Raw genomic sequence first — 23,947 nt, 5'->3', positions numbered from 1 at the left:
ATAAAACCATCATTGGTTTATTTTCTCCTCTTAGCTGTGCTCCTGCTTGCAGCTTTCTTATCAGCTCCTTCAAAGGTTTCTGTGTTCTTTGCAGGATTAAGCGTGGTTTAATGTTTGATAAAGGGATTTAAAATGAATGCTATCAGCTCCCTCTGCACTAATGGATATATACACATTTATTTGCTGGAAGATATTCCCATCATAGCAGTATGAAAAACTTCATAGAAGAGGCAGGTGTGCTATTTACCCCATTCTGCTGAAACCAGTGTCCAAAGTGCTACAAATAAAGCATGGAGACAGCACTGTATTTTTAATTATCATACCAGTCCAGGAAAAGCAAGGAAAACGAACACATCACAAGGAAGAATAGAATCCATACTCGAAATCCAGCATTGTTTTTGATGGCCTGTGAGGAAAAAGTTCTCTGTTACCATCACCAGTAAACACACAGTGGCATTTCAGCAGTGGCAACCCAGGATAGCCCTTAGTGGCTTCCCTCTTCTCACCCACAAGAGAAAGAACAGAGCTCGCCATCAATTTCAGGTGAATAAGTGAGGTTGGCTGCACCCCTTCAGATTTGTCACACTGAACTTCCTCTCAAAAACTTAAAGTAGGTCATTTTAAGTGGAACTCAAAACATTAAGAACTACGTCAAAATGTACACGCATAAAGGGCAGTTTAAGTTCCAAAAGTGAACTTCTGTGGTGAGAAGTAATCAGGCCTTCACCATTCTAATGAACAGGGCCTGACTAGAAACACCAAACCCAAAATCACCCCCAAACCCAACAACTGTTTCTGGAGTTGGGTTAGCACCATCAGTCATGTATTTCAGTCTCAGAACAAGCATTCTCTTGGATTCCCCATCCTAACATTGAGACCAGCAAATACAGGGACCTGACTTTCATTTTTCAGATTTACACATGGAATTGATTTTTTTATGCAGTTCAGGCATTACTGTAAGTGACAAAGTTTTGTATTTGCCACCTTTCTCTACTGTTGCTCAGTATGGTTCAGGAAACTTAGTTCTACCTACAGCTGTGAAAAATGAGGCAAAGACAACTTGAGTTCATGCCACATTTGGTGCACATCGCGGGAGAGCTGAGCAGTAGATAACACAGAATATGTGAGTCAAGAATGAGTTTTCAGGAAGGAGCAAACCAAACAACTGAGCTATTTACTCAGCAGCCTAATTCAGGAAGTCTGGTTTTACTGAAATCTCAGTTCCTGAAAGAAAAACATGATTTCATTCTAATTAGTAAGACAGTGGGATAGATTAGCTTGCTAGGAGCATGGGAAATGGGTTCAGCATGATGACTCTTCTGCTGACCCTCAGCATTTAACTCCAGCTTCAACAATTCCAGCACTGTCCTTTATTCATAGTCTGCAGTTTCCCCCCACCCCTTTTTGTTTTTTCTTCAAACTCCACAGGTGCTTAAACTCCTGTCATTCAGTTCAGTGAGGCCAGGTAGATGCTAGAGCTCCTGCTGGCCTGTGGAGCCCTTCAGTCATGGTCAGTGAGATAAGCACTACCACAAAGAGCCCTCCCTAGCCTGCACAAGTGTCCCAAACTGTGCCTTGACACCCCAGCACACACTGCTTAGTGCTGTGGGTGAGCTCACAGGTACTGTTAAAAGCAGTGGTTGGACAAAGATGAGAATGAAGAGAAATGAGTTTAAAACACAACTTTGAGACATTACCTCTCGTATGTCTTCGTTGCCTTCTTTGATATTCTCTGTTGCACCCACGACTAATTGATGGATATTGTCAATGTCAGTTTCCTGTTAAAAATGAGAAACAGTGATGAATGTCGGGAAAAACACACCTCCAAATACTTGGGCAACAAGCAGAATTCTAAAATCTGGTATGATGGACATCTTAGTGTCAGTGATGTAAAAGGTACAGACAACCTGTAATTTCTTTACCTGTGATTTCATGAGTCTGAATGGAGACCACCCAGACCAGCAGGAAGTCTTCCAATTATCTAGAACCAAATCTAATCTAATTTTTGCTGTTTTGGAAGAGGTACCACTATTTCCAGATGAGATGCTATAACCCATTTACCAGGACACTAGTTCTCAGACAGAGGGATCATTCTAATACATATGTTGTATTGTCCAGCCCCAGTAAGTAACAACAGTAAATATCTTGATTTTGCATTTGAAAATCAGAACACTTCACATTTGCATCACAGATTAATTAATCTTAAACTTCCATCTTGCATGTAACCAAGGCCAACCCCCCCCCCCCCCCCCCCCAGTAAAATCTCCCAGCTGTATTTGCTGGTGTAGTATTATACTGACCTGTTGCAAGACTTTTTCAGTGAATATCTCTTGTAATCTGGAGATTTCCACCACTTTTCCTTCAATTTGTCTGGGCAAAGAACAGAAAAATCCCATTAGACACTAGTGCTAACATTGCTTGCTCCTGCAGATGCAGGTTCTCCAGCCTGGGATGGGGCTGCTCAGAAAGCCACCATTTGTTCACTGGCAGCTCCACAGAAACAGTCTGCGATGGGCACTATGACAGTGCCTGGCTGGGACACACCAGCCCCTGGGATGCTCTGGAGAGGCTCCACCTGGAAATTGGCAAAGAGTGGCCTTCACTATGAGGAATCCACCTATGGTCCATCTTTCATCTAACGTAACAAAATCCATGGTGAACTGTAAGTGGTTCATTCTGACATAGCCTTTTTATGTCCTGCTGTGAAGTGTGGAATTCCCCTTGCCTAGTACTAATAATCCAAAATCCATTTCTGTGTTACCCACTCAGGTTTTCTGCACAGCACACAGAGAGCAAACGGCCCGACCACTGGGACAGGTCCCTGCCTGGGGGTCAGTGACTGCACCTCCCTCTGCGTGTGCAGTGCACAACATGGTACAAATGGAAAACTTCATCTTTGAAACTTAACTGAGTCAATGTAAAGCTTCCGAATTTAGCCAGTGCTGTTTGGATGGTTTGTGTGTCACTCAGAAGCACCTGTGGGACAGCACAATGTGTGAACTCACACGGCTGGTTTCCTGGATCCCTCCCCTACCACACCACTGCCATTCCTGCAGCCAGGCATCCTGCACAAATGCACCCTGTGGAGGGTTGTCCAGGTTGTGGGACTATCAGGCGCAGCAAAAGTAACAGGAAGTGGTACCTGACTTCATCAAAGAGGTTATTCATTTCACCAACGAGTCTCTGGTTCTCCTGTTCGAACTAGAAGAAGGAAATCACACACGTGAGCTCACATACTTGGTCTTGGCGAACCCCTCTTCAGTACCCACCCCAGATCAACCAACCTCCACCTGTCCTTGCGACCTATTTACAATACATCCCAACTGGAAACATGTTCAGGAATTACCGATAGTCATCTAAATAAACCATATGAATCTGCTTGTTTGTAACCACTCCCTGTAACACTTGTCATTATCCTCCCCTCAGTGAAACAAACCCCAAATCTAACTTGCTCACGTTACTTTGCAGGAAGGACAAATACAGTGAGTGAAATCTGTTCCTTATCGAGTAGGGAAAGCCATTGAGTGCTTGTCATGCTCTTTACGCATATGATGCTTTTCAAGCATATGACGCTCTTCATAACATCTTTGCATTGTCCTTCACATTACTCACGTACTGCCTATGACATGAACAGCTATTAGATTTCGCTACAATATAAAATATTTTGATATATATACTTCATACTTCACAAATACATTTGCTTTAGTTATTCCAGTAGACATCTTCCATTTAAAACTTGAGTAATCAATGAAAAACCTTAGTAAACGTCTAGCACTACATTTTCCAAATACAGCATAGAGACTTTATACAGGAAAATAAGCTGTGACTTTTCAGGTGTACTTGACTGCCTGATCCATTTGGGACTCCTTACAGAACAAGCCATCATGCAGCAAGTACGATTACATGGTTTGCTGAAACAAAACCTGCACAGACAAAATACAATTGAAAAAGGTATCCTTTGGTGTAGTGGAGCCTGTTGGAAGCTGTGCCATAAAGGCTGCATTTTAGAAAGAACCAGTTGGGACGGCCTGACTGGGATTTTAGAGATGCTGAGTGAGTTCATCCCGCAGTCTGGCAGCTTGGCCACTTGGCTGATGGCAGCTCATGCTCAGGGAGCTCTGTGGCCTGCCCCAGCCATCTGGGACAGCAGAGCACCTTGTATCAGAGTGGCCACAAGCCCCTCTCCGGAGGGGGCAGGTAAAGCTTATTCAAGGTATTCTACCAGTCAATTCAACATGACCAAAGCCTCAGTAACAGCTGCGCCTTTGCAGTACACCCACAACCAACAAGGTGTCTGCACTTCCCTCACAAAGCTGGCAAAGACCTTGTTATGTGGTTACACAGAAACAAACATAGGATACACGTTTCCACTGAAGCAGGACCTGCTCCCTGACTCTGGCAAAGTGGAGCAGGAAATGCAGCAGTGCAAATACCAGGAAACAGGATTCAGAATGCAGAGTTTGGCAACAGAGCTGTGCAGGACAGCAAGCCCTGTTCTAGGTCAGTTAGTCTCCTTGTTCTGAGCCAGCCTACATAACACACTGGGATCCTGGCATCATCCAGTCACGTTACACTTTCAGCAGCAGCACAAGTGCAGCAGTCCTTGTGGTCACCTTGCAAGGTCTCATCCTTTTTAACAGAGCAGTGTCTTGCCAAAAGAACACCAGCAGAGCAGCACTGCTCACAGTCTGACTGGGTTTGCAGTCACTGCAACAGGAACTGCTCACTATCTGAGCAAACACCTGACATTTAAGCTGGCAAAAAAGGAGGGGTTGCCCAGAGAAAATAGTAAGTATTTAGAACAGTCATCTTGTGACAAAAGCAAAAGGAAGGAGGGGGAAAAGAAGGTCTGAATCACAGAGGATTATGGATTATGGGAACAGCAAGTGTTGTGTTACATCAGTGAAAGGCAAATGGGCATTTTGCTTTTAGAGCAGCACTACTGAAACAGCTGGAAATGAAGCACTCTACTGCAAAGGATCTTAAACACCACAGTTCATCATTAAGATGCAACATGAAACTCAGTAGCTATGACATGCAGTTCACATGACCCACAGCTGCTTGCATGGAGCCAGTCTGCAGCAGTATGTACATCCAACATTACTCAGTGCCATGTCTGGTGGCCACCTTTGGCTCACCACTATGACCCCCTCCCTGTCCCAGCTGCGCCACCAGCATCTCTACCCCAGTTCTTGAAGATCTTCCTTACACAGCTTGTGTGGCTTCTGATGTGCTTCCCTGGAAATGTTCCACCTGAAACTTCTGCCATATCAAGTACTTCCATAGCACTAACAGAGAAGAAGTAATGTGTGCACACTGCAGAGGGTGCAGTGAAAAAGATCTAGTGCAGCCACTGAGGAATTTGTCCTGCTCCTCTCCCTCCCCGCATGCACAATCCCAAGCAAGTGCTGCTGCTCATCTGATTTCACACTGTGACACCTTAGCTCACTGACCACTTTTCCTCCCGAGTTGTCTGGCAGGTTAATAAACTGAATCCCACCACAGGACCAGATGATAGGGCTGGCTTAAGGGATATTAGGGAGCAGGAGCTGAGCAAGACTCTGCACTGCCACAGCAACACAGAAAAGCAAGAGAATGAGAGAAGGCAAGCTACCTTTCTGACCCTCACCTTCACTGCCTCCTTATCATGCCCCACACCATCACCACTGCCCCCCCCCACACACACACACTTTGTGCTGTAAGTTTTCAACTTGCTTTAGGCTCATCAGGAACTCAGAGGACCAGTACCTGACCCTCTGCCAACAGCAAATTAATTGTCAACCTGCATGCCTTACGGGAAATGGCTACTGCCTTAAAAACCAGGAATCCGTAGGTTTAATCTGGCACAAGTGAGTGTGAAATGACAGGTAAGCTTAAACAGTGACTCTCGTAGAAAAAGGTTGTCTTCACAGTCTGACACAGCTAATTTATGTAATGAAGAATAATGAAAAATGATTTTTCATCTTTTAAAATATGGATTTCTTTTTGTACTAGAGGTTCACTGTCTACCTTACTGGCAAGATCAGCTACCTCACCTTGGCTAAAGGGCTCCAGAGAGTCCAAGCTTACAGATAAGGAGGGCAGCTACTGGGCACTGTTACCTTTACTTTGGGTAGAGCAGCCTGGCCCCGTGAGTTGAGGAGAACACACTGCACAGCTCCCTGCACTCCCACTGACTGCCACCTAAACATAAGTGGCTTTGTTAAATGTAGAAGTGTCGGTGTTGCAATACATTCAAGTGTCATTGTCACTGCTGGCTGTAGTGACTCCTTCAACAGATATACATAATTACATGTATCAATACAATTGACTAATACAGTGATATTTGCTTCACAGTGGCCGACAGTAAAAGCTGTTTCATCAGTGCACTCCTTTATGTTCACTGTATGTCTCTGGTTTTAGTGAGTCACCCAAGGAGTCACCTCAGAACAGAGCAATGAAAGAGCCACAGGATTTAGCACTGAGTAGACTGGCTGGTCCTCAAGTGACTAAATAGGGCCACCAAACTGTAATTGTTTTTCTGACTTCTGTAGGGATAAGTATTTCTGCACAAATACTCAGCACCAAAAACTCCCTATTTTGCTGCCTTAGTGAAACTGAGATAACTAATTTAGAAAGCAAGTTTTCAATAAAGAAGCAGTGAATGATTTTAATCCCTTACAAATAGCACAAATCCACTTGAGAAAGCATTCTTTAGGAAGTCCCTTTGATATTTAAAACGTTCCACTGTCACAGATTGCCTTTTAAACCACTAAGTGATCTTTGCAATGTGCAATCATGGCTGATGGAGCTTGGTGCAGACAGACAGCAGTTAAGATATGCTAAATCAGTCAGCTGAACAAAAGGTTAGAGCACAGAACACATCACATACCAGTGTGTCACAAAGAGATTTCCACCACAGGGACATTAACCAAACTCCAGTGATCAGGATAGCTCAATGATTGTTAAAGGAGTCCCTTAGGGCAGGGAAATATTGTTACCTAAGTATGGCATAAAATGACAAACCCCTTAAGATACCTCTGCAAGTCTAATGCATACAAGAAAGAACCACAGTTCCATTCTGATATCCCATGAGGTAAGTCATTCCATGTACTGCATCTGAATTTAAGACAAAACCAACCAAACAAAAAAAGATAAAGTCAGGGAAAATTAGATATTTTCACTACTTAAACAGCAGAAAGAGATTTTTTTGTCACCCAATGCAACCAGAAGACACCTGCTCACTGTAAGAACCATTAATATACCTGTACTCAGGGTTATAAACTGAAATTTATTGTGCAAATCATACCATAGTCCTGCAACCACTTTGAACAATGTAAAGCTCTCTCCTGTGGGTAAAATACTAATAGAAATCGCTGCTGTAGCGATATGATGGGGCTTTAATTCATTATTTTACCCAGAGGAGGGATCGCAGAATCATGACTGAGAATTGTTAAGTATGATCTGACACAATACATTCCAATTTAAAACCAACACAGCAGTTTCTACACTGTAACCTGCCCTCTTCATAGAATCATTTAGGTTGGAAAAGACCTTTAAGTCATCAAGTCCAACCATTAACCTAACACTACCAAGTTCACCATTAAACTATGTCCCTAAGTGCCACATCTAAACATCTTATAAATACCACCAGGGATGGTGACTCCACCACTTCCCTGGGCAGTCTGTTCCAATGCTTGACAACCCCTTCAGGGAAGAAATTTCTCCTAGTATCAGTCTAAACCCCCCCTGCTGCAGTTTCTTCTCATCCTATCACTTGATACTTGGAAGAAGTGACTGACCCCCACTCACGACAACCTCCTTTTAGGCAGTTGTAGAGAGCAATAAGGTGCCCCCTGAGCCTCCTCTTCTCCAGACTAAACACCCCCAGTTCTCTCAGCCGTTCCTCATCACAGTTGTGCTCCAGGCTCTTCACCAGCTCCACTGCCCTTCTCTGGACCCGCTCCAGCACCTCAATGTCTCTCTTGTAGTGAGGGGCCCAGAACTGAACACAGGATTCAAGGTGCAGCCTCACCAGTGCTGATGATCACAGGGGGATCGCCACTGCCCTGGCCCTGCTGGCTACGCTATTGCTGATAAAGGCCAGGATGCTGCTGGCCTTTCCTGGCTGCCTGGGCACACGTTGGCTCATGTTCAGCTCCACCAATCAGCACCCCCAGGTCTTTTCCAGCCACTCTTCCCCAAGCCTCATGCAATTGGCCTCATCCCACGGATCCAGCCTGTCCTGATCCCTCTGTAGAGCTTTTCTATCCTTTAGGAAGTCAGTTTTTTTTACACAGCAAACTACACCCATCCAAGCTATGAGCAGCCAGTTTCTCCAGGAGAACACTATGGGAAACTGTGTCAAAGGCTTTACTAAAGTTTAGGTAGACAACATCCACAGCCTTTCCCTCATCCACAGAGCGGGTCACCTTGTCATAGGAGATGATGTCAGTCAAGCAGGACCTGCCCCATGCTAACTGGGCCTGATCACCTGGTTGTCCTGTACATGCTGCATGATGACACTCAAGATGATCTGCTCCATAACGTTTCCCAGCACCCGGGTCAGGCTGATGGGCCTGTAGTTCCCCAGATCCTCCTTCTGGCCCTTCTTACAGATGGGCATCACATTTGCTAACCTCCAGTCAACTGCAATCTCCGCAGTCAGCCAGGACTGCTGATAATACGTACAGAATTTTCTTTAAAGAGAAAAAGGAAAGCAGGACTAAACCTTTAGATTTCAGACTGGCACACAAGAGCAGTATGAGAGCATAAAGCGCAGCCTCTGAAGGACCTTTTCTCTGACAAACCATACCATAATTATGTGCAACTTACTCATCTCTGACGGGAAGAGTGATGCATATTGTGTTTGGGAACATCTCTAATCACTGCCAAGGAAACTTCACATACTCATGCTGCAGCAGCCCTTTTCTTTAGTAAAAGTCACAATTTTGAAAATCGCACATCTACTGGCTAGTTATAAATCAGGTTTTCTTTCTTTATATAAAAGAAGACAACGTGTGCTAATGGAGGGGGGCTTTCTAAGAACTCAGAGCCATGTTCAAAATGAGAAATGTTAGGAATATCGAAAAGCCTAACAGATAGGTTGCCAGCAATCACGTCTATGTCAGGAATTCTGTATGTATCAGTTCAACTGGAAGTAGAATTGGATCAAACAAGACATAAATGTGCTGATAACAGGAAAATGCAGAAAACAATCCATGAGAAAAGAAATGCAGAATCTATGAGATTCTGTTGTGACAGAAAGCTTGTCGCTATTCCTTCTAGTAAACCAATCTGATTTTGATAATCCAAAAAATAATAATAAAAAGGAATAAAGCATCACTTCATAGTTAAATAGTATAATTATTTAAGGTGTGCTGCTGAAATAGTCCACGGAAAAAAACAGCCAATGCTTTATTCTTTCAGAAGTTTCATAATGCTTTTTCTGATGTTGCCTTGACTTCTATTGTTTCCTGGCTAAAAAAGCAATTCATAACTAATTGCAAAAAATATTTTAATTTCAATTGCTGAAAAACAGTTGTTTCTCATTTCATGGCTCCATGTAAGTATTTGTAGCAATTTTAAATATTAACTGCTACCAGAAGAACCAGGAAGCCATGTGCAAGAGGTATCTCTTGCCATGGCATTCTGCATAAAATGAAAAGTTGAAAATGAATTTGGGTGAATCTCTACTTTCATACATATGAATACACAGAAAATGTAATAAAATGGACAGTAAGACACAAGAGATACTTACCATTTGTATTTCTTCAGGTGACAGCTCATCTTCACCTTTGCCATCCCCCCATAATCCAAGGTTACTTTGGGCATCAGGCAGATTCCTGTCTGTAAAAGAGCCACCAAACGCTTGAGACAATGCAGGACACCGAACAGTGAAGTGAAAATGACTTTTCATCCATTTCAGAATGCTGATGAAATTGTTTTCTCTCATTTGTCATTAACTGAGATTCACCCTACCCTTACAGTGCAAAATTACACTAATAACCTTTAACATCCCAACAGGGACAAAAGTCCATGCATATGTTTAATTTTGTGAACTATAAGAAGTTGCACATTGATAGTGAAGGATGTGAAACAACTCACACTGCATTAAGACTTATTACGGTACAAAATACCATAACATTTGTCTTCTAACAGGAGAAAACACATGATTTTCAAAATGACAGTCTGTATGCAAACTGTTATCTTCCAATGAGACTTGACCAAACCACCAGCTCCTCATTCCGAGAAGTAAAATCAGAATCTCAGCAACATTCTAAGCAAAGTTCACAGGACAAGCTCCATTTCCTCATGCTGTTCAATCTGCATACTGCAGTGGCAATCCTGCTGCACGCCATGCGAGGGGTCTTCCTGTGTATAACAGGAATCGGATCTGATCCCACAAACTAACCCTTACGCATCATAGCTGCTTCATTGATTTCGGTAGTACTTCCCCTTTGATTAAAGCTAATCAGCTGAATAAATCTTAGCAGGAGTTGGGCATAAAAGAACTTGAACAGCTATTTCTGGAATAGTCCCTTCTGGAAGATTTATTTTTAGGCTTAATTATATACTTTTGATTATAGATGAAGTTGGAACGAGAAAGAAAAGATGCTGTGCTGCAGGAACGCGCTGTTTCTGAAGCTGTTCGAGCCTCAATGTTTAAAATCCTGACGATTAGACTGCACTCTTGAGAAGGCCTCTCTCCTCCTCACTGGCTGTGGCATTTTTACAAACCCCAAAAGAGGTATTTGCATCACCCCACAATGGATCAGATCTGAACCTGCTTTGAGTTATCAGATGCAGGCTGCAAATTAAAATACAGGAAGATGTAGTTTTTATTTTTTTATCATTTCAGACTTCCTTTTATCCCAGCCCATTTTTTCAGGCATTTCCAAGGACTGTGTTTGGTTTTGTTATAACCTTCTAAACCCCCTTTTTTTTTTTTTTCAGTTGCATAAGCAGGAATAATGCATCATCATTCAGAAAATGACTTGTCTTGGGAAGCCTCTGAAAGGAGAAATCCTATTCACAAACATATGAGAATGATTATAAAGAGAAATTTTCTCCTTTATTCTTTACTGTAATAATTGTGAAAACTCTCAAAACATAAATATTATGAGAGGATTGTTGTTTATGTCTCCTTTAGAAATGTGTATTTTGCTTCCCAACAACCAAGCTACAATGTACAAATAATGACAAGGTTACAAATAAGGGATGTGAATAAGGAATATAGAAAATAAACTTAAAAAAACTCCAAAACTCAAACCAAAAAACTATGTTTTCCATGGGGTGTCATCAGTATTTCAAGTTTGTTTCACAGAAACACAAAACGTAACTTGTTTGGGTAATCAGTGTATTTACATTGTATCAATGAACTATTTACTGGGTTCAAAGAAAATAAGATAATTAGTTTATGGAGCCAAGAAAAAAAAGAGGTATTCCTATTTTATCCCAGAGGAACCAATTACTTTCAGACACTGTCAGCACTGTTAAAAAAACAGCACCTGTATCCAATGTGATTGTTAATAAGCAAGTTACTTATGGTAAGAGGTAAAGGAGAAACACACACCTCCCCAGGGTTCCTCCTGTCACTACAGTACCTTTCTGGCTTTCTGCAGCTTTCATGGAGCTGACATTAATGCTTTTATACAATTCACCCAGCAAAAGCCAAACTCCATTTCTTTTGCAGAAAGAGAAGTAGTTAACGCATGACAGAGATACAAAAGTCATGATCAAATCCTCTGAACCCTTCCCCACACTGAAAGGAGCAGCTGCTAAGCTTGTGGACCAGTTCAAAAGCTACTCATTATTTACATTTACTTCATAAACTAAATGTTAAATTAGTAATATGCAAATAAATACTGTCAGCATAGAAAAGCAATCTCCAGAGAGACTAGTTTGCTACCAGGAGGCACGTCCAGTATAATTCTAATGTAAATGGGCACGCTGCCTCAGAACAAAAGTAATCACATTTTGCTTTGGTTTCTGTCAAAAACCCAGACAAAACCCAAGTTGTGCTTCAGCATGCCAAGTACGACATTCAGCGGCTCATCATAATGTTCACCTTAAGGACAGGACCACAAGCTGCTCTCAGAACCGTCTTTACAGCTGAGATACTGAATGCAAGAGACCCGATGATGATAGCTAATTCCTAAATACAAATGATCACCATTCTCGAAACCACCATCATCCTGAGGATGAAACAGTTTATTTCTAAAAGTGATCGTTTCTCCAGCTGCTTTGAAATTTAAAAAGTTACTTGGGGCAGAGGGGAAGGCTGTAAGACTGAAACTGAGCTGCTTGCTTCCTAGTCAACTTGTTCATGCCGTTTCCATTCTTAGACAACCACCTACCAGTGAAGTCACGAGGCTCATTTCTATAAGCAGCAGCAACCAACACTTATGTGAGGAATCAGAGGCCATGTGCATTTACAAACTGTTTCAGATTTATTTTGATGTAGAAGATTTCAAAGACTAGCCAGCAATCCTTCCTAAGCACTGCCTTAGCACCACTCACATGACAGGACCCTACTTTCTTATAAAAAAATTAAAGCATAAACTAGTAAGAGAATTGGAGGAATCAAAATTAATGTGCAACAAACAAAGCCTCATTTCTGCTTATTGCAGTGGTTTCCTGTGTCCAAGGCAACCAAAGAAGAGTGTTTTCTACACTGTGGCACAGATTTTTTGGAGCTAAAAATGGTACAGACACTGTGGTGGGAGTGCACACTTCCTGAGGTTGTGGAGACACTCAGTACCAAAGGAAGAGCACAGGGCAAGGAAGATGCTACTACAATACTGTGTCTCTGCTCATGCTAGCACAAGGCTGTGGAACACTGATAATGTGTTAAGGTGAAACTCATCTGTGTGCTGCATCACTTAAGATGCACTATAAAAATGCTGCAAGCACTAGAAACAATCCATAATCAAAACCTTTACTTCTTATAATAAATTTAGTGTCTGGGGGTGTGGGAACTGGGGAGAAGCCTACTGATAGGGCTAAAGAAATACAAACTGGTTTAGGAAGATAAGCAATGCCATATCAGAAAATGAAACCACTTGCACACTATGAGGTAATTCAGTATTAGGGACTTCATCCAGAAATGGAGTACCCACTTCACATGAATCCATCTTCTGTAGTACCCTCAAATCACCAACCAGAGGAACTTTAGTCTTTTAACAAAAATCACTCAAGAAACAATTAACTGATTATCAGAATAATGTGGCCATCCAGTGCATTTATTCTGTCATGATGAAGTATTTCCCTAATTTAATGTCACATTTCATACAGTTTGCTTCTCTCAAAAAAAAAAAAAAAATAAATTCATGCTATATATCACTGTGTACCTTGAACTCCTCTAGACAGCACAAGGAGGAGAACTCAAGCCAGGAAAAAGAAATCCAGAATCACAGAAACAAGACTTCTCTTTAAGTATGAAATCTGAAATTATCTGCATAGCGATAACTCTGAAAGGTGCCCTGCAACAAAGTTCTGCCATTGTACACATCCCAGGACAGACCAAAACAGGTAAGAGAAGGGAGTTGTATCCCTCAGCCTCAAAAGCAGGCCACCAAGGAATCAGAAGCAATGTTCACATATTCTGTCAAGAACAGCACTAGCTGAAATGACCCTGGGGTAGGAAAGACTGCCCAGATCTTCTGGCTATCTCCTGCGCACTGAAAGATAAGATGTGATCCTTCCACCAGTGAAACTCAATGCTGTGGAGAAGATTATCTCCAAAACATCTGGATCTGGCCAGCCAGTAACCTCCTCTCTATAAGCATATTCTGTCTTTGAGTTTCTAGTGTACAAGTGTCCAACTCAAGGTCTCTGTGCTTGAAAACTAGAAAATGTTCCCAGGAAGTCACTGAGCTACCTTCCAATTCCTTGCCATCAGTGAAAGGAATATGGAAATATCAGACAGACCTCAGCAGACATGTAAGTAGAGGGATATTGATAAAAGTAAATAAAAAGGGAAGAGTTCATACAGTTTATTGAGAGGATGAAGGATCCACCAAGGCATATGATGTTTTTATGCTATTTGGAAAAGCATGCCTAGAGTTTAAGATTTTGCTTCCTCAGTCTCACAATGTGCGTCACCAAAGCCTGATCGACTCCAGGAAGATGAAAATAGAAGAGTGCAAGTCACAGAAAAAGGCCCTTGTAATGTGTAGGAGGTACTATTGACCAGAACAGGCCTTACCACAAAAAGTAAACTGTAACTAGGTTTTATTCTTACCTTTGCTTTCCTCAGCAGAAAGTTTTTCTTCTGAATCATCTAAAGGATTCTGTGAAGATTTTTCAGGGGAAAGAGGTGATTTGGACACACTGCTCGGCTCAGGTTCAAGCCTGGACCTGGAAGCACAAGAGCCTATAATTTAACTGATCTTATACAGCTGAATTTCTCTGAAATGAGAACCACCACAGATTATTAAATTCAACACTTTAACTGTTTAACTGTTGCTAACTTTGTGTTAAGTATTCAATTATACTTAGCATCTTTCACTGCAATATTATTACAAGTACCGTTTACAATTTTACTTTATATTGTCAATTAAGGAAAAGTAAGAAAATAAAACAGAATTAGCTTTTTCCTGAAATAAGTATTTTTATTTAACTAGCTTTAAAGAATCCTATGATCCTATGAACATGGTATGAATTTCCTCCTTACTACCATAATTTCTTTTTAATTTCTCAGAGTTGCAGTCATTGCTGTTATCAATATGAGGTAGGCCTATAAGATTCAAACTACATGAAGGAAATTTGATTATAACCTGCAACAACTGGTATGAGGTTCAACAAGGCAAAGTGCCAGGTCCTGCATTTGGGCCACAACAACCCTATGTAACACTACAAGCTTAGGGAAGAGTGGCTGGAGAGCTCATCAGAAAAGGACCTCAGGGTGTTGACTGATGGCCAGGTGAACAGGAGGCAGCTTGCACCCAAGTGGCCAAGAAGGCCAATCCCATCAGCAATAGTGTGGCCAGCAGGGCCAGGGCAGTGATCATCCCTGTACTAGGCACTGGTGAGGCTCCACCCAGTCCTGGGTCCCATGCTAGAAGAGAGATACTGAGGTGCTGGAGAAGGTCCAAAGAAAAGCAACAAAGCTGGTGAAGGGTCTGGAGCACAAGTGTGATGAGAACGGCTGAGGGAACTGGGGTTGTTTAGTTTGGAGAAGAGACGGCTCAGGGGAGACCTTATCCCTCTCTACAACTGACTGAAAGGAGGTTGCAGTGAGGGGAGGGGGGGGGTGGTGGTGGTGATGGTGGTCTCTTTTCCCAAGTAACAAGTGATAGGACAAGAGGTAACGGCCTCAAGGTGTGCCAGGGGAGGTTTAGATCGGGTATTAGGAAAAATTTCTTCACCATAGGGTGATCAGGCATTGGAACAGGCTGCCCAGGGCAGTGGTGGAATCACCATCCCTGGAAGTGTTCAGAAACGTGTAGATGAAGCCCCTAGTGACATGGTTTAGTGGTGCTCTTGGAAGTCCTGGGGTAGTGGTTGGACTTGGTGGTCTTAAAGATCTATTCCAACCTAGTTGATTCATTGATTCTATGATTCTATAATAGTTTAACCAGGATGAGAGTTATCCTCGTCTGCTAAATGACACAATGGACTATTTAGAAGCAAGAAAAGTGGACTATACAAACTACACACTACATCTAAGTCTCTCCTATGTAATTTTAATACAAAGGCAATGCAAAAAGTAAGAGGAATATTCAGTGATTCTATATTCAGTACTTGTCAAGTATGTTTCACTGCAGCACCAAAAAAAGCCTCAAATTAGCAGCAACATTTTTTCCAGTAAACTCCTGTGGTTTACTGTGGTCTGCAACAATGCTGTAACTGCCACACAGTAGACTGTTAAATGCTCAGCAATTACGCTGTTAAGATAAGATAAAGAGCAAAAAACCAAAAAGCAGTGGGTCTGAATCACCTTCTGTGCCACCTTCATAACTCCCTCCCCTCTCAAACAATCAACAGTTGATCTCACTCTGATCTGCAATCTTTCCCTGCTGTTTAACTGGAGGTGTTGAATTTTGTGTTCCTCTCTTTTGTATTGTGTCTAAATTCTACCCCATAATTAGAAAATCCTCAGAAAACCAGAATATAATGCATTAGTCATCACTGAGTGACTACGTTATTTAAACAAGGAAAAAATGTAAGTGGGAACCTGTCTGAGTTCTAAAACCTCTGCAAGTACTGGGCTTTTGGTAATTTTACAAAAAGAACTCTCATCTCCTCATTTCAAGTTCCAAATTTGCATAATAATGAGGAAAAAAAACCTCATCTGGATGTCCATGTAGTTCGAATAATAGTTTGGATACTAATAAAACATCAGTTCCCCAGATAATAAAAATATCAGCTTGATTTGAATAATTGCATGCGTAATTCACAAGATATTCTAATGGAAAAAGACGTTTCAAATTGAAATGAGAGATGAATTTGAATACCAGTAAACAAAGACTGGAAACCAAAGACCTGTACAGAAAGAGCTGCTGGTGTTTCTACTTCTCAGCTTTTCATTCCTGGGAATTAGTCCTATATAATAGGCAGAACTTTTTAATCAAAAAAATATGAGCTAAAACATAAAGGCAACTTATGTAAGAAAATTGTAACACTCAGGCAATTTGCTGAAGAGCTTAAGATGGTCATCAGTATAAAAGGAAACATGATGAAGTAGATTTCTACTGCAAACCTTTCAGTATTGTCTTGATACGTATTTTGACTAATTTGCAGGAAAAAGAAAGATCTGTACTAGGATTAATTTACTTTTAAAGAAACGCATTCTTTATTCTTTCTTGTTCTTACTTTGCACAATATGCTAATGTACAGAGTTTTCAATTAAAAATGAACAAAATACACTATTTAAAGAATGCCTAAGGTTTTTAAGTAATGGAACGTGTTCTTATCATCACATTAGTGTCTGCAGAAATCCTTGGGGAAATTACAAATGAACTAGTTGAAGGCATATGAAAAGAAAGACATTTTTTCAAGTCATCATAAAGGTTGGTTTATGCCTGTAATTTATTTAAATTGAATTTTAACTTAAATGACAATTTACATCACATCTGCAATGATACAGACTCCACCTGGTCGACATCTGTTTTCCACCTCTTAGATCCATAAAGGCAGGCAAAGAGGTATCTTCCAATATTACATAAAAGAACTACATCTTCTGGGTTAATTTTTAATGCCTTATTGCTCTTTATTTAAGTAGTATTCTAACTTCTGAAATAGCTCTTTCATTGCTCCATGTTTATCAGATTGAGTTTTCTCTGCTTAGTCATTTGAGAAATCTTGTATTTCACATAGAAACAGTAATATAAGAGTATAACAAACAGAAGAGCTGGCATTTGTTAGCCGGTTCTGTAACTGCAGGAACCATGCTATCTTTCTTTGAAGTTCTTTAGTGTGAAGAATACTGCTAAGGTTATGTATTTTTACACATGAAAAATATCACACAGTTTGTTTCTGTATATTTTTTCTGAGAAGTTATGCCAGTTACAAAAATACCAATGCCTGCCTTTTCTCTCTTAGCAAATTTCAGAACTGGTTTGGGATATTTTGCTTAGTTGGTTTTGGCTTGTGCTACTATTTACATCCCAGGAGAATATATTTGAGCAAATCTAATTGTACTTAGTCGTGCTGAATCACTTGGAAAAAGATGTACTTATGGACTTCAAAAACATCTCTCTAGTTTCAATGTAAATAGCTGATGGAGCCAAACACCAAACTGATAAGCAGTATAAAGTCTTGGAAAAACACTCAAGAACTTATTTATTGATTTGTATGTTCTGGAACTTGTTGGTTTTAAACTGAAATGTAAAGAATGGAATGTAAGGTTAGAATTCAAATAATGCTGGTTGAGAAGACATAGAAAGCCTTTCAGGTATTAAATTCCAAACCTGTTCATTTTCCTGTTTCATTCTTACACCTGGAAGTGTGCAGAAAAAGCAACCAAAGTAGTGTGGGGTTTGATACTTGACTGAAAAATACCCAAAATCAAGTAAAAAAAAAAAAAAAGACCAGAAACACAGGAAGCACATTATCTTTAACTTCTCCCAGACATTTTCACCTCTAAAATAGCAGCCTGAATATACACTATGGCAGGAAGCAGAAACTACTTTGTTTCAGCTACAAGATATATTCAAGTTCCTACTTGACATGAAGACCTGCCCTGTCAAGCAGCATTTATTCACAACAGTTACTTGCTTTAGCAGAAAGACAGCGGCTTAAACAAAGAAGAGAACATGAGAGAGAAGATCTCTTGTACCCAAACAGACAGTATCTTAAATAGCATCTTTGAGACATATTAGCAATGTGCAGGATTTTGTTCTAAAATTATTTTGTGCAGAATTACTTAACGGGACACAGGAAAATGTTCTGTAGCATTTGTAAAAATCCATCAAGTTTGATTTGGTGCTTTAACATTTACATAAATGAGAAGCACAACAGAACTGGCACTGCCACTTACAGATGTAACTTCATATGCCTGAAGTGCCTGGACACACCTACTGACAGCAGAAGTTGCTCATCCAGCTACAGATTTCTGTTAAAACAATCTCCTTAGAATCTAAACATGTGTAATAGTTTTGTTGAATGTCCTACAAACTAAAGGCACAGTTAAACTATTTTTGACACTACTCACAGTCTCTTCTTATCTATCACTCGCTTAACTCGGATGGCTCTTTGTTCAGAATACAGCTTACACACTCCTGTTCAAGACAGCAGTAAACAAAATTTCAGGTTAGAAAAGCATCATTTCTTTCTTGGAAAATACAATCATTCATTTTTAACCATTCAATAAATATTAAGTACTTTTTAAGTAATCTTCAATGAAGTCCAAGACAGCTGTTCTGTGCTCCTTTACCTGAGCAGACTGGACGCCCTTGTGTGCTGAAATACAAAAGAAAGATACAACACAATCTTTTAACCTTTTACTGAACTGCACAAAAGTTTGCCGTTACATTTGACACACAAGTAATATAGTCAAGAGCCTATTAACATTATATATATATATATATATCTTAGTATTTATTTTAAACATAGCTATACTTAAATATAGGTTCTGTGAAACAGCAAATCATTACAATAAACTGAAAGCTGAAAATAACTAGTGTCTTACAATATTTATGTTATTGATTTCTTAGGTATGCCACTGAGTCATATTATGTCAATTAGATTTCTAAACAAGTATAGGTGTCACCAAGCTAAGCACAGCAAAACATCTAGAGATTTAACTTGCTTACAACATTGAACCTCTAACATTTTACATTCTCTAGTGTACAGATTACATGGAAATCTTTGGGATTTATTGCATCAAGCATCCTTTTAGTTCACATACATGAATAATCCATATTTTGATGCTATGTAGTTCCCATGCATGACTGACATTCAGTGATTCTGACTAATGTTAGCAGTGTATGCTTGCAGCCCAGAAAGCCAACTGTATCCTGGGCTGCATCAAAAGGAGGTGACCAGCAGGTTGAAGGAGGTGATCCTGCCCCTCTGCTCTGCTCTTGTGAGACCTCACTTGGAGTATTGTGTGCAGTTCTGGTGTCCTCACCATAAAAAGGACATGGAACTGTTGGAACAAGTCCAGAGAAGGGCCACGAGGATGATCAGGGGACTGGAGCACCTCCTGTATGAAGATAGGCTGAGAAAGTTGGGGCTCTTCAGCCTGCAGAAGAGAAGGCTGCGTGGAGACCTCATAGCAGCCTTCCAGTATCTGAAGGGGGCCTATAGGGATGCTGGGGAGGGACTCTTCATTAGGGACTGCAGTGATAGGACAAGGGGTAAAACTTTAACAGGGGAAGTTTAGATTGGATATAAGGACTAAATTCTTTGCTGTTAGGGTGGTGAGGCACTGGAATGGGTTGCCCAGGGAGGTTGTGAGTGCTCCATCCCTGGCAGTGTTCAAGACCAGGCTGGACGAGGCCTTGAGTGTGATACGGCTTAGTGTGAGGTGTCCCTGCCCATGGCAGGGGGGTTGCAACTTGATGATCTTCAGGTCCTTTCCAACCCTAATTATTCTGTGATTCTATGATTCTATGTTTCAATGGCATTTCAAAGCTGATGAAAATCTTTGGTATATTGATAAAGCACACACATACGGCAGGTCAACTTGAAAATGGCAAAACAAGTTCTCTCTACAGCTTGCACGAAATGGTATTGTAAAGGTATGATCCCATACTCAGGTTGTCAAAAAGGCTCTTATTTTACAAGGACTCTGTTAAACTTATTTAATTATCCCAAATTTGGAAAGATTATACTTGTAATACCTTACAGGTGGACAAGATAGAAAGAGACAACCATTGAATTTAGTGAGCTTTGGTTCAGGCCTCTGTGCCACAGTGCTAAATTCCTATTCAAGTCGTAAATATTTAAGACTATCTTTTTTTTTTTTTACACTTGCTAATAAGTGAATATAAAGAAAGAAATAAAATTTTATGCTCTGCCTTCTCTCCCACTAACATTAGAAAATTAAGTACAGTACTAATCAGGGAATGGGATTACAAAGATGCAAATGAAAAGGCAATGAGACTTCACAAATCTCTTTCGAGAAGCATTTCAGATTCACCATGCAGTATTCAGCATTGTATCAGCCTTTATCAATAACTAAGGAAAACAAAAAAGCATTTAAGAGTTGCTCAATTTACCTTCTGTTCTCAGCTGATGAATGGCATCGGCACATGTCCTCATAAATACCTGAGCATCTTGATCTATCTGATCACGTTCTGTATCTGTCATCCTCACATAGTCGGACATAATATGGCTGAGAAAGAAGACAAACTGTCACTGAAGATATCCCCAACATAAAATCTACAAGTAGACATCTTAGACCTTCCTCCCATTCATTATACTCATGAAAGCTTTTCTGCAACACTGATTTTCATGGAAAAAGAAGTACAACAACCATTCTTCATAAAAATGCCACTTCTATAAAGCTGAGAGAGTGTTTTAACACATTTTTGGCTAGTAATAGATGTAGAAAGAGCAATATATCCTATAAACAATACACAACAAAATACTGAGTAGATAAGAAGATACAACACAATAATACATTATTAGCCTCAGTAGTTATTCCAACAAAGCATATTTCAATTCTGAAAACATGAGAACAAGCAGGATAAAGGAACAGCTCAAATGTTGAAAGAAATTAAAAAAAATATATAATAGTTTTATTTTATTTTCAGTATCCTAAATACCAAGCATCACTTTTAAAGTGGATGTGCTGTGAATTATGTGGATTCAAACCAGAGTAAAGAACAACGCTGGAAAATAATGCATTGGAAAATGCACTAGAAAATTATTTTTAATATCACATGGATAAGATTTATTAAAACCTGTCCCCATTGTTTATTTCTATTTTAAATGATTCATTATGTATTTAATAATGTCTAATAGGATACATATATCTTTTTGTTGCTAAATTAATAAAAATGGAGGCTGTAAAATATAGCTGTAGCACAAGGTTCATCTGGCTTGAAAATTAGTTTCTGCTTGCTGGCCAGCTAGTACACAAACACAGATTAGCCAGCAAACAGTTACACAAACTAATTGGAAGTAATATTATAATACTTAATAAACTTGTTTGTTTCCAATGCTGCCATGTCTTTGACATCTAAATACCACAGCTTGTTCCCTCCCCCCACTACAAATTAAACTATTTTAAATGTTATAAAATCATTTTTTATACCTTACAGAAAAACATACAGAAACACATATAGTGTTTCCATTTATATTTTACTAGCTGAATTGCTCTCCTTTGGTCGGGATAGACTGGTTTCATAAATTTGTGCCAAAATCCCCATGACAGCTGTAATCAGTGGTTTTGTAAGCTTTAACTTTAATTTGCACTCTCTGAGAAAGCAGCTTCTGAATGATGAAAGATTTGAAATTGTCTGGTTTTAGACACATCTGATGGAGTGGCTTTCCACAGCCTGCTTACGATGATATATTGATAGTTACATATTCAGTGTAAGACAATTCATATTGTTAAATATGAGGACACACCTGTCCCCCACTCCCTTAGCACAGTTTATATAGATGGGTGTTTTTACTACTAGTCTGTGGCATAGCAAGTTCTCAACATGCGTAAAGCCAGAAAAATCCATTTCTACATCCATCTCTGCGCAAACCCAGACAGAACGCAACCATTATGATCATCGGGGATGGGTTCATGCATAACATCATTCAGTAAGCCCTGCCTACAGAGTTACTCAAGCATGTTAAGGCACATAAATTCAGATGGAAAACAAGAATGGAGTTACAGCCTTATGATGGGCCCTTGGTGAAGCAAAAAAATCTCCACTCTTCTATTTCAGATTACAATAGTAAAACTTCTCGCTGGTCTGCTACTGAACAGATACAAAGAAACAGAGAACAGAAATAGGACCATTCATTTCAAAGGAAAGGACCAAGACAAAACAAAAACACATTAAAAAGTGAAGAAAAACCAAATGAACAAAAAAAAAAAAGCAGCTGTCCCCTGCATGTCAGAGATACAAATACTTGTTCAGAAGTGCAGTGGCAGTATCACAGCAATGGACTGACACATCACTAAATCAAGAAAGGTCAAACAACCAGGTTTTTCAGAAGCAATCAGAAGAATTAGCCAAGACATGCACTGGCTAATGCATGCAGACAAGGGAGGAAGCGAAAAAAGAAATTCTTCCAGATTTTTATCCTAATCGATAAGAGAAAGCTTAATGAGAAACTAGGCTGGAAGCCAACTTGGGTTATCTGTGATTTTTAAGAAAGTGGGTGAAGAGTAAGATAAAGACAGTAGCTATCAAGTAGGCATTCTTCAATAGTCTAGAAAAGTTAGGTGGTTAAAGTGCATAGAAAAGGGAAACCTAAAACAGAACAGAAAAAGAATTCATGTGAACTAGTAGTTTTCATGTAGAAATTGCTTTATGATAATTTGCAGTTCCACCCTTGATGAAAGGGAAGAGATCAGCATAGCTACTTCATGAGCTCTTCATTGAGCTCAAACACAAGAAGCAGAAGAAAGTGCAAATTAGGTCTGACTGCTACTGACAAGTCTAAAGGAACACAGCGTGCGGGGACTTAATCAGAAAAGGGTCAAATGCTGGATGAGACACCTGGCAAGGGATGCCAATGATAACAAGGGATTGCCCTGCAAATACTACTTAGAGAAACACCTAAGAATGTGGTGGTGGCTTGTTAGCTCAGTAGAGAAATAAAATTATACACTACAGTATATGAATAAATACTAGATGTTTAGTGCCTTTTTTTTTTTTGCATTAAGTTTCATCACTAAAGTCACTTGTAAGCTGCAGTTACTATTCCTTTTAGCTTACTGCTTTCTAAATCATTTGGCCTCAATTTAGTACCTTCACCATTAATAAAAGAATCATAAATATTTGTTCATATTTTCATCAGGAATAACAAGTGTCAGCCAATATATTAATAACAGGATCCTGAGTGAATGAATGTATAAGAAAGAGTGCTATACAAGCCAGGTCACAGCACAAGTGTATCTTGAAGGTAGTGCTTCCTGGGATAATGGTGAAGGTAAACTTGATGAAGTACATATCCCTCCTATATGTGTGTCAAAGGGGTGCTCTTGAAGTGAACTAACTGGCTTTCAAGAAAGCCCAAGATGTATGCACATCCATAGACTGTGCAGAGACAGGAGTCCAGGCCTTGGAATAAAATAGCAAATGTATCAAATGGAAGGATACATCCCCACTGCCAAGAACTGGGGGAGGTTAAGTGCGTGCTTAGGTTGATGAAAAGATGAAGTATAGCAACTATCTCTTAAAAAACAGGGTTAAGGGGAAAAAAAAAAACAAACCAACCAGAGAATCATAGACCACCCAGCCTAGGAAAATACAGGCACAAACAATCAAACAATTTTTAAGTGCTTAGGAAAGAACAAAAAGATAACCAGTAGCCAAGATATATCATGAGTAAGACAAATGCAGTGTAC

The 23,947-nt window shown here is 40.1% G+C and overlaps 1 protein-coding gene across 2 annotated transcripts in view; it reads right to left on the bottom strand.

The window, feature by feature from the left end:
- Positions 1-158: 158 nt before the first annotated feature.
- The window catches only part of STX18 (syntaxin 18), a 62,286-nt gene continuing 38,497 nt past the window's right edge, over positions 159-23,947 (bottom strand). The window contains exons 3-11 of one of the 2 annotated variants that reach the window (XM_061469057.1): positions 20,649-20,764; positions 18,808-18,885; positions 18,638-18,704; positions 14,225-14,340; positions 9,740-9,828; positions 3,143-3,201; positions 2,301-2,370; positions 1,698-1,778; positions 159-406 (exon numbers count right to left, since the gene is read on the bottom strand). In XM_061469057.1, coding sequence (XP_061325041.1) covers positions 311-406; positions 1,698-1,778; positions 2,301-2,370; positions 3,143-3,201; positions 9,740-9,828; positions 14,225-14,340; positions 18,638-18,704; positions 18,808-18,885; positions 20,649-20,764 — 772 coding nt within the window. In that variant the 3' untranslated portion in view covers positions 159-310. The remainder of the gene's footprint in view (positions 407-1,697; positions 1,779-2,300; positions 2,371-3,142; positions 3,202-9,739; positions 9,829-14,224; positions 14,341-18,637; positions 18,705-18,807; positions 18,886-20,648; positions 20,765-23,947) is intronic. The other variant, XM_061469067.1, reaches the window with a different exon arrangement.

The sequence above is a fragment of the Pezoporus flaviventris genome, unplaced genomic scaffold (genome assembly GCF_033815535.1).
Source record: "Pezoporus flaviventris isolate CSIRO_AGI_PZ_B2104156 unplaced genomic scaffold, CSIRO_AGI_Pfla_v1 ptg000002l, whole genome shotgun sequence".
NCBI lineage: Eukaryota > Metazoa > Chordata > Aves > Psittaciformes > Psittacidae > Pezoporus > Pezoporus flaviventris.
This window is presented reverse-complemented; position numbering and strand designations above follow the sequence as displayed.